At 41.3% G+C, this 16,737-nt stretch overlaps 1 protein-coding gene across 2 annotated transcripts in view; it reads right to left on the reverse strand.

Moving 5' to 3' along the window:
* HSDL2 (hydroxysteroid dehydrogenase like 2) overlaps positions 1-16,737 on the reverse strand; it is a 151,211-nt gene that overhangs the window by 19,528 nt on the left and 114,946 nt on the right. For both annotated transcript variants that reach the window (XM_029614299.1, XM_029614290.1), the window contains 2 exons: positions 13,691-13,885; positions 3,240-3,311 (listed from right to left, as the gene is read on the reverse strand). In XM_029614299.1, the coding sequence (XP_029470159.1) occupies positions 3,240-3,311; positions 13,691-13,885 (267 nt within the window). The remainder of the gene's footprint in view (positions 1-3,239; positions 3,312-13,690; positions 13,886-16,737) is intronic.

Raw genomic sequence — 16,737 nt, forward strand, 5'->3', positions numbered from 1 at the left:
ACTGTCACCTGCAGAGGTGGCCCAGCAGTCTCAAAAGTAAAAAAGTAAAACAAATAATGATGCATTTATACCCTGCCCCATCCCAAACCCCTCTCCTTTAGTCAAATTTAATTCTCACCATAACCAAAGATTCCCCCCCCTTCAATATAAACCACAATTCCTGGTAGTCTAGTGGTCCCCCACCCCCCTTACATAGAAAAGAGAAACTACGGTGGTCTAGAGGGCCCCTACCCCCCCTGTTAACTAAGAAATAAATCCATAGTGGTCCAGTAGCAGCCTGGATCATCCCCCCCCCCCCCCCTTAGCTTCAGGTCCGTCAATGCCATTTTTCAAAATAGTACTGACCAGCTCGGAGCTAGAAGGTTCTCTGGACTGCCATTGGCCCACCATAAGTTTTTTGTTTGTTTGTTTAAAGTATGGTGGGGCCAGGGGTTTGGGTCCCTCCCTAAACCACCAGGCTTTATTTTTTATGTAAGCGAGGTGGGAGGGCCCATGGATTATGGTTTAGCGGGATCTTTGGTTGGCATGGGGGTAAATTTGACCAAAGGAGAGAGGTCATCGTTCTGTGATTTAACTTTTTTTTTTTTTCACTTTTGGGCCTGCTGGGCTGCCTTGACAGATGGTGGGGGTTTTGCACAAGACCGTTCAGGGGAAGTTTTGAATGTGACATAGGGTGGTATTTTTGGGCCGTGTGGCCCTTTAAGAAGCATCCCAATGCCTCAGATGTTTTTTTTATCTACAACTCCTGAGTTTGCAATACAATAACGCAGCTTGCTTTTTTTTTTTTTTAGGCAAGCTGCGTTATTGTATTTGCATAGGATTATCTGTGCATTAGCTGCTTTCCATGCATTATTAAATTTTGTGCAAGCAAATGTATGCAAAGCAGCTAATTTCAATAGGGTTCAGATTTTGTTGGAAAAAAAACCGCATAACATCGCAAATATCATGCGATAAACATTGTTTTTTGTGTGTGATACCCTTATCACAGCTCAGTAAATATACTCCTTAGTTTCTTATAACTAGCAAAGGGAACATGTATTGCCCATATTCAAAAAGGAATTGAAACAGAAACTAAGCAACTATAAATCAATTAGCCTAACATTTCCAGTTCGAATACCAGGAGCTATTATAAAATAGTAGACGGCCACCCAATTGGAAAGGAATAATTAGTAAGAATCAACATGAGAGTTAAAAAAACAGAAGGCTCTGTCAGATCACCCCTACTGTGACTTTCTGGAATGTTGGCAGAAAATAATAGGGAACATGAATGATTATAGCTGATTTGGATTCTGCTATATATTTTGAGATTATTTTCAAATTAAGAAAGATGGAGGTTTTGGAATATTCTACATGTACAGTCCACAAGAATTTATCCTATTCAACATTACACAGCACCATTAGATTTATGCAGCAATGCAGAAATACATATAAGAAATTATAAGTTCCACACAGCAGGGACATTAGCCAAGACAGACAGACAAGCCAGTCATCTGCTTAAAATCACCTTCCCTTCATTACTAATAAACAGTTTCTGCTTTGTTTCCATCTTAGTAGTAATTATATCACTGTAGCAAGTGCTTCTCTTTCTATAACACTGTTTCCAGCATCCAGTTTGTTCATTAAAAGGCAAGTAGTGGTGACCATGTTCAGGATTTTGAAAATCCCCTTGTTGGATTTTCATGGCTGCCAGGTCAATTTGCATGGGGCTGGGAGAAGGTGGCGTCTTAAGCCAATCCCAATTAAGAGCCACAGAAGGTGTCATGTCAGCTACTCTCTCTGAACTTTTGAACCAAGGACAGATAAAAGCCTCTTTTTAAATTAAGTGGACTGATTATATGACCTTTCAAGTTACTGCTAAACACAAGCTGTCCTGTTGCCTCTTTAAATGTTGCCTGATGAAATAAAAGCAATCCTGAATTCTCAACTGTTGTGGCTCCTGAGTCTCACAGGACTTTAAGCATGCATACACAAACACATGCATAATAAGCCAATCCTCAGACACTATTGGAAATCTGCAGCAGTTCCATATATATCTGCAAAAGCTCTTCCTGTAAATATTTGAGTTTGCATAGACTTCCATCAGTTTTAAACAGCTATGCTGTGAATATTAGCAAATGCTACAACATAGAGGACATGATGAGCTGAAGGGTTTTCCCATTGTCTCTTTAAGGGTAAACATTTACAGGTCTATATTCAGTTCCAATTAGCCGGACTTATCTTCCAAGCTATTTCTATATATTATGAAATTTTTATTTATCAGTTCTCTTCCTGTTTTGAGCGCTTGAAGATTTCTATGTGGCACGGTCTTTTTATCAATATCGTAATACTCTGAGTGCTACACCAGGATGGTGACAAACGTCCAATGGTCTGCTTTAATGAGTGGAGAAGTAACCTAGTAGTGAGAACAGCATGCTGAGAGCCAGGAAAGCTAAGGTTCAAAGGCTGCTTCTCCCTTCAATGCTCCTTGTGATCTTGAGCAAGAAACTTCACCTTCTATGATCCTCAGGTACAAATTTACTGAAAGCCCTCTGGGACAGGTAAATACCCACTGTCCTTGAACCTATTGTGCCTTCAGCTTGTGTTTGGAAAGGCAAGTAATGAAATCTAAAAGCCATACCCCGATTAGTGTGGTCAATGTATAGGCACAAACAAATGACAAAGGACAGGAAAGTGGAGTAGTAAAATATGCTAACAAAGGCAGTGCTGGAAAAGCAGGTCTCTGCATCAATCTTTCCATCTCTGTAACCCTCTCTTGTGCTTGTTTCTTTTTTAAATTATATTTCATTATAATATTGAGAGCTACATTGACCTTCTACCCCAATAAACTTACCTGTGAAGGCTTATCTATTTCGATGTAATTTGGATGTACATATGTTTGAAAACAAAATGCCCTTGTTTCATTTTGTTTTCAAACAAGCAAAACTCCTGCTGACATCTGGATTTTTTTTCCTCGTTTTGGGAAATAGTGCCCACTATTTATGAAGTTTGTATTGGGTTTTATTATGTTTTTATATGTAATATTTGTTGGATTAAGTATGTTTTATTTTGTACAAACTGCTTAGGGCTTTCGCAGTAAGCAGCTTATAAATGCTTAAATAAAGAGAAAGAGAAAGATTTTCCAAAATGAATAAAAATGAAAACACAAACAAAAAAGCTCTACAAAACAAAATTCAGCCAGAACCCTGCCTCAGTGAAACAAAATGAAAGTTTTTGACATGCACACCCATAATGCATCTTACCAAATTTCTCCATTTTACTAGTCAATGTGTCTGGATCATCATCTAAAAAGAAATCTGGAAGCAAAGGATGACCTAAACAAAGGAAAAAAAATAGTAAGACATAGATGAATGCTCAGTTACTGCTCTAACTTTAGATTTCATGACTTAATACAGAAATGTTGAGGAGACTCACTGCCATCTTGGATGCTACAACTTTGAGTACAGAACGAAAGTAGAAAGACATTTATCAGACTTTAAAGTCTGGGATGGGAGAGGTTCTATAAAGACCGCAGTGCATGCGTGCACACAAAACTTTTCCCACTGGCGTGTACTTTATCCCCACACAGGAAGGCCAGCGTAGCTGCGCTGGAGCCCATCCCACCACTGCCTAAAGAGATAAAGGAGCCGAGAGAGAAAGCCTGTGTGCGTGTGTATGTGTGAAAGAGAGCCTATGTGCATGTATGTGTGCGCACGCGTTAGCCTTTGTGCATGTATAACAGAGGCTGTGTGTATGTGTGAGAACCCTGTGTATATTTATTTATTTAATGCTTTTTTATACCGACGTTCATAATAATGGTCATATCATATCAGTTTACATGGAACTTAATAATCATAACTAACAATAACTAGGAGCGAAAAAGTTACAATACAACAGGGGTAGAGAGTCCGTGTGTACGCGTATGTGCATGTCTGTGTGTGAGCCTGTGAGAGCTTATATGAGACACACAGGCTCTTGCACATACACACTGTGAGGAATTTTCAAAGGAGTTACACATGTAAATGTAACATATTGTCATATTTTCAAAAGCCATTTATGTACTTAAATTATACTTGTGTGTAAATCCTATGGACAATTCAATTGCATGAATTGTAGCAATTTTCAAAAGCCCACTTACACGCATAAAGCATATTTACATGTGTAAAACCCAGTGTTAAGCGTGTAAATCCTTTTCAAAATTACCCCTTGTGTGTGCGCTGTCGAGCCTATTGTCACATATAAGGCTCTCAGGCACACAGACACACACGTATGTGAAGGAGTGAGAGCCTATATATGTGAGAGAGGGGGAGCATGTGAAAGCACAGGGACATGTATAAGTGCGTGTGAGAGAGAAGGTATAGTTTGAGCAGTCCCACCTACCTTAATCCACAACAATCTCAAGGTGACTGGAAATAAAGGTTACAGGTATGTCTGAGGTTTTGAAATATTTTATTGGTGTTTTGGGAAATGTATTACATTTTTAAATTATTGGCTGTTTTATTCATCAGATGTTTTAAAATATATTTTTTTATTAGGATGGTTTACTGTTATGATTCATGATTTATATTTCTTGATTTTGTTTAATGTTTTATAAGGAATGGTCATGCTGCACTGCATACAGTGTCTGGCTTGTTGCAATTTCCAATTCAATTTTTGTCAGCACATTTCTATTTATGCTTTATGGTCTCTTTATTCTGTAATTGACTCCAACAGTTAACTGACATCTATGGGTATATTTAGTAACATAGTAATGACAGCAGAAAAAGACCAAAATGGTCCATCCATTATGCCCAGCAAGTTTCTTATGGTAGTAACTGCTGTCCTCTGCCTGTTACCCCCGAACCTTATGTTAAGGGTAGTAGTATTAAAAATCAAAACCAAGCAACTGTCAAACTCATAACAAAATTATTGCTAGCAACATTTTTACAAGGTGTGCAGCCTTCCTGATAATTCATACAATGCTGCTGCTTGAACGTGCTTTGCTTTTGGACTTGGCTGTAGAAGCAGTCTTGTGCTTTTTCCCTAATGTCTGCTATCAGTTCCCTGGACCGTAAAAGTCAGGGCCCAGCTTTTGTCTTCTGAATCCAATCCCCCGCCCCACCCTGCTGAAGTGGAAAGCGATGCTGCAGTTTGGGCAAAATAATATAATCTAATTGGCTAAAGGTAGTAATCCCCATGCCATATGTTAGGGTTAGTAGTTGCCACTCCATACTAGTTACCCTCGATGCACCCTTTTCTTAAGTTTCCAATTCCAGCATTTAGGGATCCACGGTGTTTATCCCATGCCTTTTTTAATTACTTCCTTTGGAAGGCCATTCCAGGCACCGACCTCCCTCTCCATGAAAAAATATTTCCTTATGATGGTTCTGAGTTGTCCCCCCTTGGAGTTACATTTTGTGACCTCTAGTTCTACTGTTTCCTTTCCAACAGAATAGGTTTGAAGTTCATGCATAATTACATATCTGAAGGTCTGTATCATGTCCCCCCTGCACCTCCTCTCTTCCGGGGTGTCCATATTCGGATCCTTCAGCCTCTCCTCATAAGTCTTCCAATACAGACCCTGCACCATTTTGGTCGCCCTTCTCTGAGCCGCCTAAAATAATGTGAGGTCTGTGAGGTTATCTATGAGGTGTTAAATGTCATCTGAATAAGATCTTGTATCCATTTTCTTAAATTGTTAATGCAATACTGTCAAAAATTTTTAAAATAGTTTTGCTAGGTGGCTACAATTAGCCAGGGCTTTCTTTATTGCATTTAGGGCCCTTAGGAGTTTTTCTTGTAAAGTCTTATAGCCAAGTTACCAGATACAGTTAATACCAGGCCAAGGCATGCATAGTCTAGGGGTGAGCTCTATTTCTTGGTTATTTAGACAAAATTTAAAATTTGTGTTGGAGATTTGACTCAATTCTGCTGGTGATGTGTGATCCAGAAATAAATGACTGATAGAAAATGAAAAAATATGTATCTATTCTGTAGATGCAGCATTTCTATATCTAGAGAATGTGTATTTAGATATTTCTAAGGCCAGCACTGGAGTGGTGGAGGGAATAGGGAGGGGGTGCTTGGGTCAGGGGGAAAATCAAATCAAGTCTGAACTCATCCTGGGCAGCAACTTTCCATTCTGCAACTACCTGTCTATCATCGGTCAAGAGCTGGTTATAGAATAATAGACTATCTCTTTACTTAAACAAAACGGAAATCTTAGTTTTGAGTAGATTTCCTATTTCAAACTGTTACGTTTGGCAGACCGCAGACTGCTCCCATGAACTGCTAGCTTCCGATGACACCGGTAGCCCTCCATGCGGCGAGACGCCACCAGCCCAACCAGCCATGCCTCCCCATGGATGCCGCCAACACATATGGCTGGACACCACCGGCCTCTGAGCACCACACCTCTTGCTGCTACTTCAAGGGACCACGGCAGGAAATGTCCTGCAGCCCCTATTGATGACATCAGCATCCAGGCCCTATAAAAGGGCAACTCTCAAAACATAACTTGTCTCAATCAACAGGACCAACTACTTCCAGTTGGGCATATTTCTTCTCAGCAACCAATCTTTGTTTCAGCCTTGTCTTCAGTTTATCTTGTCTTTGTTCCAGTCCATCCATGTTGACTGCTTGCTCTTGCCCTCACCTACCTGCCTGCCTCTAACCATTGCCTGGACCTCGGATATGGCTGACTGCCACCTGCCTCTGACCATTGCCTGGACCTAGGATTTGACTGACCGCTGTCTGCCTCTGACCACTGCCCAGACCTCGTGTATGCATGACAGCCACCTGCCTATGACCCTAGCTGACCATGAACCTACCCTTCTGTCATCAGCAGAGACCCCACCTAAGTCCTGCTGGTTCCGGCACCCAAATGCTCAACCCAAGGAGAATGAGGTCTGGTGTAGGTGAAGGTCATGATGGGGTCTCTGCCTTGTCTGGGTCTGCCTGCCAATGGTGGGAACCTGCAGGGCTCCTTTCTGCAGGTAGTATCAATCATGCCTCGGCTTAAGGGTCCACAGATACAAGTGCTCAGACACTATTAAGCATTGATGGCCACAATATTAAAATTTCCCAAACTGTACGTAATCTAGGCATTACTCTAGACCCCTCACTTTCTATGTGCTCACAGATAAAGACAGTTATAATTCTTTCACTAAATTGTGTCTATTGCGACATCTAAAATCATTACTAATACCCAATGATTTACATACAGTACAGCAAGCACTTATCAGCAGTCTTGATTACTATATAATGGTCTTCCTATATCCACAGTATGTCTTCTACAAATACAGAATGCGGCAGCACGTACCTTAACAGGAGCAAATTCTAAATATCCCCCAATCCTACATTCACTTCATTGGCTGCCAAATTATCAAAGAATCATATATAAGATAGCTGTCATCAAACACAACTTATTAATGAATAAAAATGCACCTTGGATTTGTGCAACTCTTAGGATTTGTACCCACTTCTTGATCTCTCTGCTCTGCAAATCAAAATTTATTGGACATCTCCTCCCCTAGAGAAGCCCACTTGAAGGGGCCTTCTCTGCTGCTGGCCCTAAAATATGAAATGCCTTTCCTTCTAACATCAGGAAAATATAAGATACAAAACTCTTTAAGAAATAGTTAAAAACCCACTTGTTTAAAACAGCCTTCGGACAACTGAACTAAATATTTATAAAACGGATTGATCATACTGACAATTGACATATTGTCTGTAAACTTGTCTTAACTTTTGATTATATTTAATTTTTATTATGTTTCGATGTAACCTGCCTCGAACACTGGAGGGTGCTGGTAAAAAAAAAAAATCTAACTAAATAATATAAAATATAAAGTGTGCCCACCCCTTCTAATCCATGTCAATCTGAGGGGAGGGGGTGTTAGCCCTTGTCTTCCCAGTCTGACTCCCTTACTCTTTGCCCACAAGGACCAGCGATCAGTTGGGGGCGCCATCAACAATTTTCGCACAGGGCATCATGGTTCAAATAGAAAGGAGGCCTGGCAGGTCCGCAGCGGACCCTATGCCGCTGTGGCCTAAAGATCTCACAGGGTAAGTAACCAAAACCTTTTGATAACAGTAACCCAATCCTTAGAGAAAACATTGATAAAGAGAGGGCAACATGACAAGTGGGGTGGAAAAGCAGCATTGCTCCCGCAGGAGTGCCCACAGCAGAAGCTGTATCTGTCAGAGGAGTGAATAAATGAATACCTATGTGCTGGAGGAAAGAGCTACTCCTCCTTCAACTGGTGTAGTAGAAGGCTTGGGGGGGGGGGGGGGGGAGGGGCAGTGCCCTATTTTTTATTTATTTATTTTTTTAAAGGCGGGAAGTCGGAGGGGGGGGAAGAGAGGAAAACAAAAAAAGGAAGGAAATCAGTGTGCTAGAATCCCAACAATTTTTTTTTTTAATTTAATTTGGGGCTTGTTCGTGAAGAGGGAAGAGGAATTGGGCCGCAACGGCTAGTCAGTATTTTTTTTCTTTTATTGAATGAGTTGGTAAGTGGCAGAGTTACCCAGACCACGTTATCTGGATAATTTTAACTAAGCATATTCAACGAGAGATCTGTTCCACTGAATATTCGGCTGAAGTTATCCAGGTAACTCTACTTGGATAAGTTTGTCACTCCACGGCTTACAAAACATGGACCTTGGTTTCATACACAGGGGCGGATCTACTAAGCTGCAGTATTTTACCGCGGGAAATGTACCACAGGTTATTAAATCCCTCAGTATACTTCCATGCGTTCCCGGTCAAGATAACGCACAATAGCAACACCACATCCCAGGACAGACATATTTTTAAAGGGGCTGGTTGGCTTCATACCTCCCAGCCCAGAGTGACTAAATCCCTTAGCGAGTGTAGTGGGATCCCCTCTTCCACTCCCCTCCTGCACCCTAAAATGGTGAAAACCAGGAAAATAAGAGCATAAACCTCGGCTCTGCCCACCAATACTTAAGCACTATCCTCCCTGGATCCCTTCCAAATGTACTTGATAGCCTTGGTAGTACAGCAGCAACAAGAGCATTGCCTATGAGACCCTGCCCTGAAAGCACTATTTTCAAAATGATGCCAGTCGACCCCAGGCACACCTTTGCCCCTATCATATGCCCCTGAGGAGTGGGGGGGGGGGGGGGAGGCTTTTATTTTCACACAATACACAATAAATAGCTGGTTTTAAAAGGGTTCTAGACAAGTTCCTGGAGGAAATATTATCGTCAACACTGAAATGTTATCGTCTCATCTTTCAACAGCGAATTATTGATGGCATATTTATCTTGCATTTGTTGTTTATTAATTATCAGTCCTGATAATGCAGGTTTTACTGTACCCTGCTCTGAACTGATTTGGAGAGGCAGGTAACAAATATTTAAAATAAAATGAAGTCCATAAACCAATAGCTAGGTGGGAAAGCCACTACTTATCCCTGGGAATGAGCAACAAAAAAAAGTGGAAAAATGGATCTACTCTTTGGGATCTGCAGGACACTACCCAAATTGGCCACCATTGAAAACAGGATGCTGGGTTTAATGGACTTTTGGTCTGACTCTGCATTGCGTATCTTATATACTTCAAATAACTCGGCTGTCGTGTAAAAATCAGTATTTCCTCCCTTTAGTGTTCTGACTTATGTCCTTCTTGGATGTGCACACTTTCTGAAAACTTCTTATATTTACTTAGCTTCTGTCACAACTGGGCAGGCTGGGTAGGGGTAATCCCCTGGCAGCAGTAGTACAGAGATCTATAGCAGAGCGGTCTTCTGCCTGTCAGGCCTCCTCCCCCTTGGGTTGGGCCTGCAGGTTCTGGTGGCTGGCAGGACTTATCTGGTAGGCCGTGTTCAAGCAAGGTCGGTATCCAGGCAGAGATCAAATGGCACAGCAAGGGCAGAAGTCATAAGAACATAAGAAAATGCCATACTGGGTCAGACCAAGGGTCCATCAAGCCCAGCATCCTGTTTCCAACAGTGGCCAATCCAGGCCATAAGAACCTGGCAAGTATCCAAAAACTAAGTCTATTCCATGTTAACATTGCTAATGGCAGTGGCTATTCTCTAAGTGAACTTAATAGCAGGTAATGGACTTCTCCTCACCTTTTTTAAACACAGCTATACTAACTGCACTAACCACATCCTCTGGGCAACAAATTCCAGTCCCAGTCAGCAACACAAGATCAGTCTGAGGAGGTGAGGCAAAGCAGGACAGGGCAAGAGCACAGAGAGATAAGACAGGAACAGGGTAAAACAAACAGGCAGGTACAAGGTAAAACAGGGGTGCAAGGCAGGGTACAAACAGGCTAGATAGGCCACTGGGAGACCTAGACCCACAAGCAAGAAGAGCCATCGAGAGACCCAAAGGAAGCAGAAGGGCTATAAAGAAACCCAGACAGGACAAGAACACAAGAATAGCACAATGTATACACAGACACAGGCAAACTGGTACCAATGGCATGACAAAATAAATACAAGGCAAAGCAAGACAAGCAACGGACAAGGAGGGCCACCAGGAGGCCCAGACAGGAACTAGGGAAATGAACAAACAGGGACAAGACAGATCCAGACAAGAAGGCCTAAACAGGTCATACTGGAAACAAGGCAAGGCAAGCGGCCTCAAAAGTTACACAGAAAACAAGGCTAAGTGCAAGATTGGTTAAAACAAGGAGCCAAGGTGACTCAATGAGGAGGCCCAGAGCAAGCTGTGAGGGAGAGTTTTATGGGGCTGGCTTTGCTGCATCATGCAGCCTTCAAGGTGGAGGCTAGAGCAAGACTGAGTGCGGATCACTAAGAGCAGAGGAACCACCTAGCAGCCAGTATCGTGACAGCTTTTTTACATTCCTAATGGTGAAAGGCTGAGGCACTGCTACACTGCTCCTGATCATACTCCCATGCAGGCATCACATTGATATATGCAAGGTAAGACTACAGCACACACAACTGGAAATGTCGACAAATGTTGTGTATGCAATGTAAAAGCACAAAACATTTATTCAAAATGTACAGGCAGACTGGACAGCAAATGCCCATCTTTCAATATTTTCAAATTATTTATTTTATTTATTTATTTTTATATACAGATATTCAATCTGACATATCAAATCGGTTTAGACATTTTGTAAATATTTTTGATAGGAGGTAGATATTTATATATCAGTACTCTGGTTTCAAGAACCTTTTTTGGGAACTTGAGTACCAAAAGGTATAATTTCTCATCTATATAAAACTGCTAATTTGATTTGGTTCTAGAACAGACTCATTTGAAGGGCTGAGAAGGAACTTTGGTTGAAAATCTGGAAGTATTCACCTAGAATGGGTATGGCCATCTCCGGTCCTTGAGAGTCACAAACAGGCCTGGTTTTCAGGATATCCACAATGAATATGCATGAGATAGATTTGCATAAAATGGAGGTAGTGCATGCAGATTTATCTCATGCAAATTCATCGTGGGTATCATGAAAACCTGGCCTGTTTGTGGCTGTTGAGGACCTCTGATCTAGGTGCTCCATTTCTTTAAAGTTTGTGTGCATGCATAACATGATATTAATTATGTAGACAAAAACTAACTCCAGCCTCATCCTGTTCCCTGCAGATACGAGGAGAGGGGCTGAATTAGGAAGCATAATTGTCTAACTTGGACCAAATGAATGCAGAAAGCATGAGACATAATAGTCATGGAGAAATTTATGTGGGATCTCAAGCTTGATCTTGTATTTTTCTAAAACTTTGGACTTTTCCTTTTATTTTATTTTGTTGAATCATAATCTGAGAGGTCTTTGGGGACAAGTGAATGAGTAGGATTACATCTGTATATTTGGCCAGGATTACTTTCTGGGCACCAGCCAGAGTTGCCAACTCATGACATTATTTGTTTATTGAGTCTGGCAGATTTTTTTTTTTTATTTACTAAAAACTTTTTTCTTTTTTATAGGCCATATATTTTACATTTGCCATTTTGTGTACATCTGGACTTAAGCAGATATCCACTGCTTGATGCACTGAAACGTAATCCTCACTTCCAAGTAGTGTAGCTTGACAGAGCTTGAGTCTACGCCACTAGAGAATTCCCACAACTCATATCTTGACTGACAAAATTATTTGTATGGGATTTTTTTTGTGTACTCTAGCACCAGTTAGCATATTCTTTTATTTAACCCTTTCTTTTGTTTCTTGCTCTGGATTAATACAGATATTAGCACTCTCTACGGGGTTAAGGCTGTTATTCTTAAGATATTTTAAGGTGTAGCCACAAAAGAAAATAAAGGAAATGAGGAAATGAGATGGAGAAGATACAGAGAAGGGCGACCAAAATGATAATGGAATGGAACAGCTCCCCTATGAGAAAAGACTAAAGAGCTTAGGACTTTTCAGCTTGGAGAAGAGATGGCTGAGGGGGTTATGATAGAGGTGTTTAAAATCATGAGAAGTCTAGAACGGGTAGATGTGAATCGGTTATTTACTCTTTCGGATAGTAGAAAGACTAGGAGGCACTCCATGAAGTTAGCATGGGGCACATTTAAAAGTAATCGGAGAAAGTTCTTTTTTACTCAACGCACAATTAAACTCTGGAATTTGTTGCCAGAGGATGTGGTTAGTGCAGTTAGTATAGCTGTGTTTAAAAAAGGATTGGATAAGTTCTTGGAGGAGGAGTCCATTACCTGCTATTAATTAAGTTGACTTAGAAAATAGCCACCGTTATTACTAGCAACGATAACATGAAATAGACTTAGTTTTTGGGTACTTGCCAGGTTCTTATGACCTGGAATGGCCACTGTTGGAAACAGGATGCTGGGCTTGATGGACCCTTGGTCTGACCCAGTATGGCATGTTCTTATGTTCTTATGAGTCTCTATTGATTATTGCTACATTCGGTTAAAATGTAACACTTGAATTCATACGCATCTGACATGTCACTGGACAACATCTTATTCTCTTGAAAAAGTGTAAAAATAGATATAAGAACTAGGCAGCATTCTTACTGCTTTAAGCATTATTGTCCAAGCCATCACAGAAAGAAAAGGTCCCTATTAAGGACAAGCCTTATAATCACACAACAAATTATTAGAGACCAACCACAAAAATCAAAGACAGCACATCAAACTAGCCCTATCTGGAAGTGTTCTTAATTTGTTATGTAGGTAAAATAGGTTTGTTTCACGATTCAGGGTTCAGCCTGCCATGTGGAAGCAGTATCCACAATCCTTGAAAGAGCCAAAGCACCGAACACTACCCCAACTGTAATACCTAGCAGATGGACAAAGGAGATACTGAGTGAGCGCTAGAAAGGGATACTTTATTCTTGGTCCCAGAGGGGACTACTCTGGTGACTTTGCATAAATTTCTTGGGATATTGTATCCACACAGATAGGAATGAACCTTGTATTACTTGCAGTAAAGAGAGGATGGTGCCTCCCCAAATAAACAGTGATGGGTTCATGGAGTATGTATTTAGCATGGAATATAGTTTAAACAGCATACTGGAACACATTTATGGTTTCCAACACACCCTCGCCAGTTTTTACTAATCCTTCCACAGCTTTTTTTTTTTTTTTTAATTGATGTGTGCATAAGATGCTTCTCAGAAGGACAAAATAAGCAGTATCCTGGAATTATGGGTGCTATGTGATAAATGTGTTTATGTGCTGACCACAATGAATTATTAAAGAGGTGGCACCAACGGGTCTTAAACATTCAGATAAAAGAATTGGGGTTAATGCAATTTATCAGGTTACCTGGAGAAACAGCATAAACATTAAAATCCTGTATTCCCTCTTTCTTCAGCAGCTGCTCGTCAATGATAAAGTTGCCAGTGAAATCCTTTGGTTTTGTTATTATGGAATACGCTGCATCTGCCATGATATCAGCTGTCCGGCACTGCTTCTCTATACCGGAGCCTCCCAGCATATCCATAGCAGCAGTGTGGATGGCTGCAAAACCAAAAATGAACATGTTAGTGGACAGTTTGGAGTCTGCCACTTTCTGGCTCCCACCTAAAAATGTGCAAGCACTTTTACTTTAAATCCCCACTATTTTATGTACAGTGCTTCTCAAAAAGACCACCACCAAGGAAAACCAAATTTAAAAAAAAAAAAAAGTTATTTACTGCAATTGTCCGAGTAAGCATGAGAGCCTACCATTTCGCATTACCATCTCACTACAAATTAATACACAGTTGTTTTCTAAGACACTATCTCACAATTATGTGATGTGATGAGAATTATAATGCTAAATTGATTGGACAGATAGGCAGAATGGATGGGCCATATGGTCTTTTTCTACCATCATGTTTCCTTGAAATACAAAAGGTTAAAACTGTTGTCAAATAAAATATAAATGACTCAGAAGATTCCAGGGCCTTGGACTGCACCTTATATTTAATAATATGTATCACTTTACTGATAAAAAAAAAAAAAAAATCAACCAAAGGGATTTACAATATTAATACATAATGGGCTGCAATCAAACCCTAAAATACTGAAAAAATTAAATAAAAAACAAAACAAAAACATGGGACCCATCACATAATCATCAGGAATATGTGCATCTTTTTGTACCTCAAATCAAGTGTGTGTACATGGAAAGCATTTATGATCAGAAATGAACCTGACATATTTTTGCACGTTTGACGACATGTGGTAGGATCACACAATCAAACTGGCTTCAATTCACAAACTCAGCAGCCTGGGGATACCATAGCAGGGCAGGAGTTTAAGTCATCGCACATTGATAGCACTTGGTGGCTCGATGCAGGGTACACAACACAAAAGCAACAGTCTGCGGCTTGGGATCAATTAACTATGATGATTTTTTTTTTTTTTTTTTTTAAACAAAATATATGTTAAAAAAAAAAAAAAGTTGTGAACAATTCTCATTGCACCATGGTCCAGTAGAAGTCAGTTTTGTTTGAATTGGAAACTGCCAGGCCAAAGCAAAACAAATATATAAGCAATTAGCAGAGATGCTTACCTGTACAAGTGTTCTGAGGACATCAGGATGTTAGTCCTCACACATGGATGACGACATCAGATGGAGCCCTGACACAGAAAACTTATGTCAAAGTTTCTAGAACTTTCATTTGGCATACTGAGCATGTCCAGCATGCCTTAAACCACACGTCCACGTGGGGTCCCTCTCCAGTCTTATAACACAGAATTATCTCTATAAATGAAAATTAGGAGAAACCCAACGCTGCAGGGTGGCGGGTGGGTTTCATGAGGACTAACATCCTGCTGTCCTTGGAGAACACCTGTTACAAAGTAAGCAACTCTGCTTTCTCCGAGGACAAGCAAGATAGTAGTCCTCACACATGGGTGAATCCCTAGCTACAGGCTGCTTCCCAACACAAAAAGGGGACCAACAGACACCCAACCAGGTTGCAGTGGGCACAACAACAGTGCTGTTGGTAACTGGCAGGGGGGGGGGAGCCTAAACCCAAACAACGGGCACTAGGTGGAGAGAGTTGGGTGCTACACCTCAAACAGATTCCGAAAGACAGACTGGCAGAATCTACCTTCGTGTCAACAATCCCCATTCAGACAACAGTGTGATGTGAAAGTGTGAAGAGAACTCCATGTCACAGCCTTGCAGATCTCCTGAATAGGAATTGCTCGCAAATGGGCCACCGATGCTGCCATGGCACTGACAGAATGAGCTTTGACATGACCTCCAAGATGCAGTCCTGCCTGGGCATAATAGGAGATGCAATCTGCTAGTCAGTTGGATAGTGTCTGCTTGGAAACAGCAATACCCAATCTATTCCTATCAAAAGATAGAAAAAGATGGGTGGCCTGTCTATGGGCTTCTGAATGCTCCAGGTAGAAGGCTAAGGCTTGCTTGCAGTCCAAACTGTGCAGTGCTTGTTCACCTTGGTGGGAATGGGGCCTGGGAAATAATGTTGACAGGACGATGCACTGATTAAGATGGAAGTCAGTCGCCAACTTAGGCAGGAACTTAGGGTGCGTAAGCAAGCATCCTGTCATGATAAAACAGTGTAAGATGGACAAGTCACTAAGGCCAAGAGATTGCTGACCCTGCACACTGAGGTGACCGCCACCAAAAATATGACCTCCAGGTCAGGTACTTCAGGTCACGTGCACAGTGGCTCAAAAGGAGCTTTCATCAGCTGGGCTAACACTGCAGTGAGGTCCCAAGACACAGCGGGAGGCTTCAACTGAAGGAAGCCCCGCATGAATCATACAACTTTAGGCTGTACAGAGATGGGTATACCATCTACACCTTGGTGGTAAGCACCAACTGCACTGAGATGAACTCTAATGGAGTTGTTTTTTTAAGCCAGCTTCCGATAGGTGTAGAAAATAATCAAGCAGTTTTTGTATGGGGAAGAACAACGTATTTAGAGCCTTCAGCTCACACCACACAGAAAAAAATCCTCTACTTCAGTTCACAGGACTTTCTAATGGAAGGCATTCTAGAAGCCACCAAGTACACATCCTCAAAGATTGAGCAGTTCCAGAATTAACCTCTCAACATCCAGGCTGTGAGCGACAGGGCCTGGAGGTTGGAATGCTGCAACCTGCCTCAATCTTGTGTGATGAGATCTGGGAAAGTCCACAGACAGATCTGTCTCCGGATAGACAACTCCCGTAGGAGCGGAAATCAGACCTGTCTCAGACAATGAGGGGCTATGAGGATCATAGCCTCCTTATCATCGTGAAGCTTCAAGAGATTCTTTCCTATTAAGGGAAATCAAAGGATATGCATACAGAAGTCCCTGCCCCAATAACGGGCAAAAGCATCTGAGGCTGGTTTGCAGTCTGAC

This window comes from Rhinatrema bivittatum, chromosome 1 (assembly GCF_901001135.1).
Source record: "Rhinatrema bivittatum chromosome 1, aRhiBiv1.1, whole genome shotgun sequence".
NCBI classification, from domain to species: Eukaryota; Metazoa; Chordata; class Amphibia; order Gymnophiona; family Rhinatrematidae; genus Rhinatrema; species Rhinatrema bivittatum.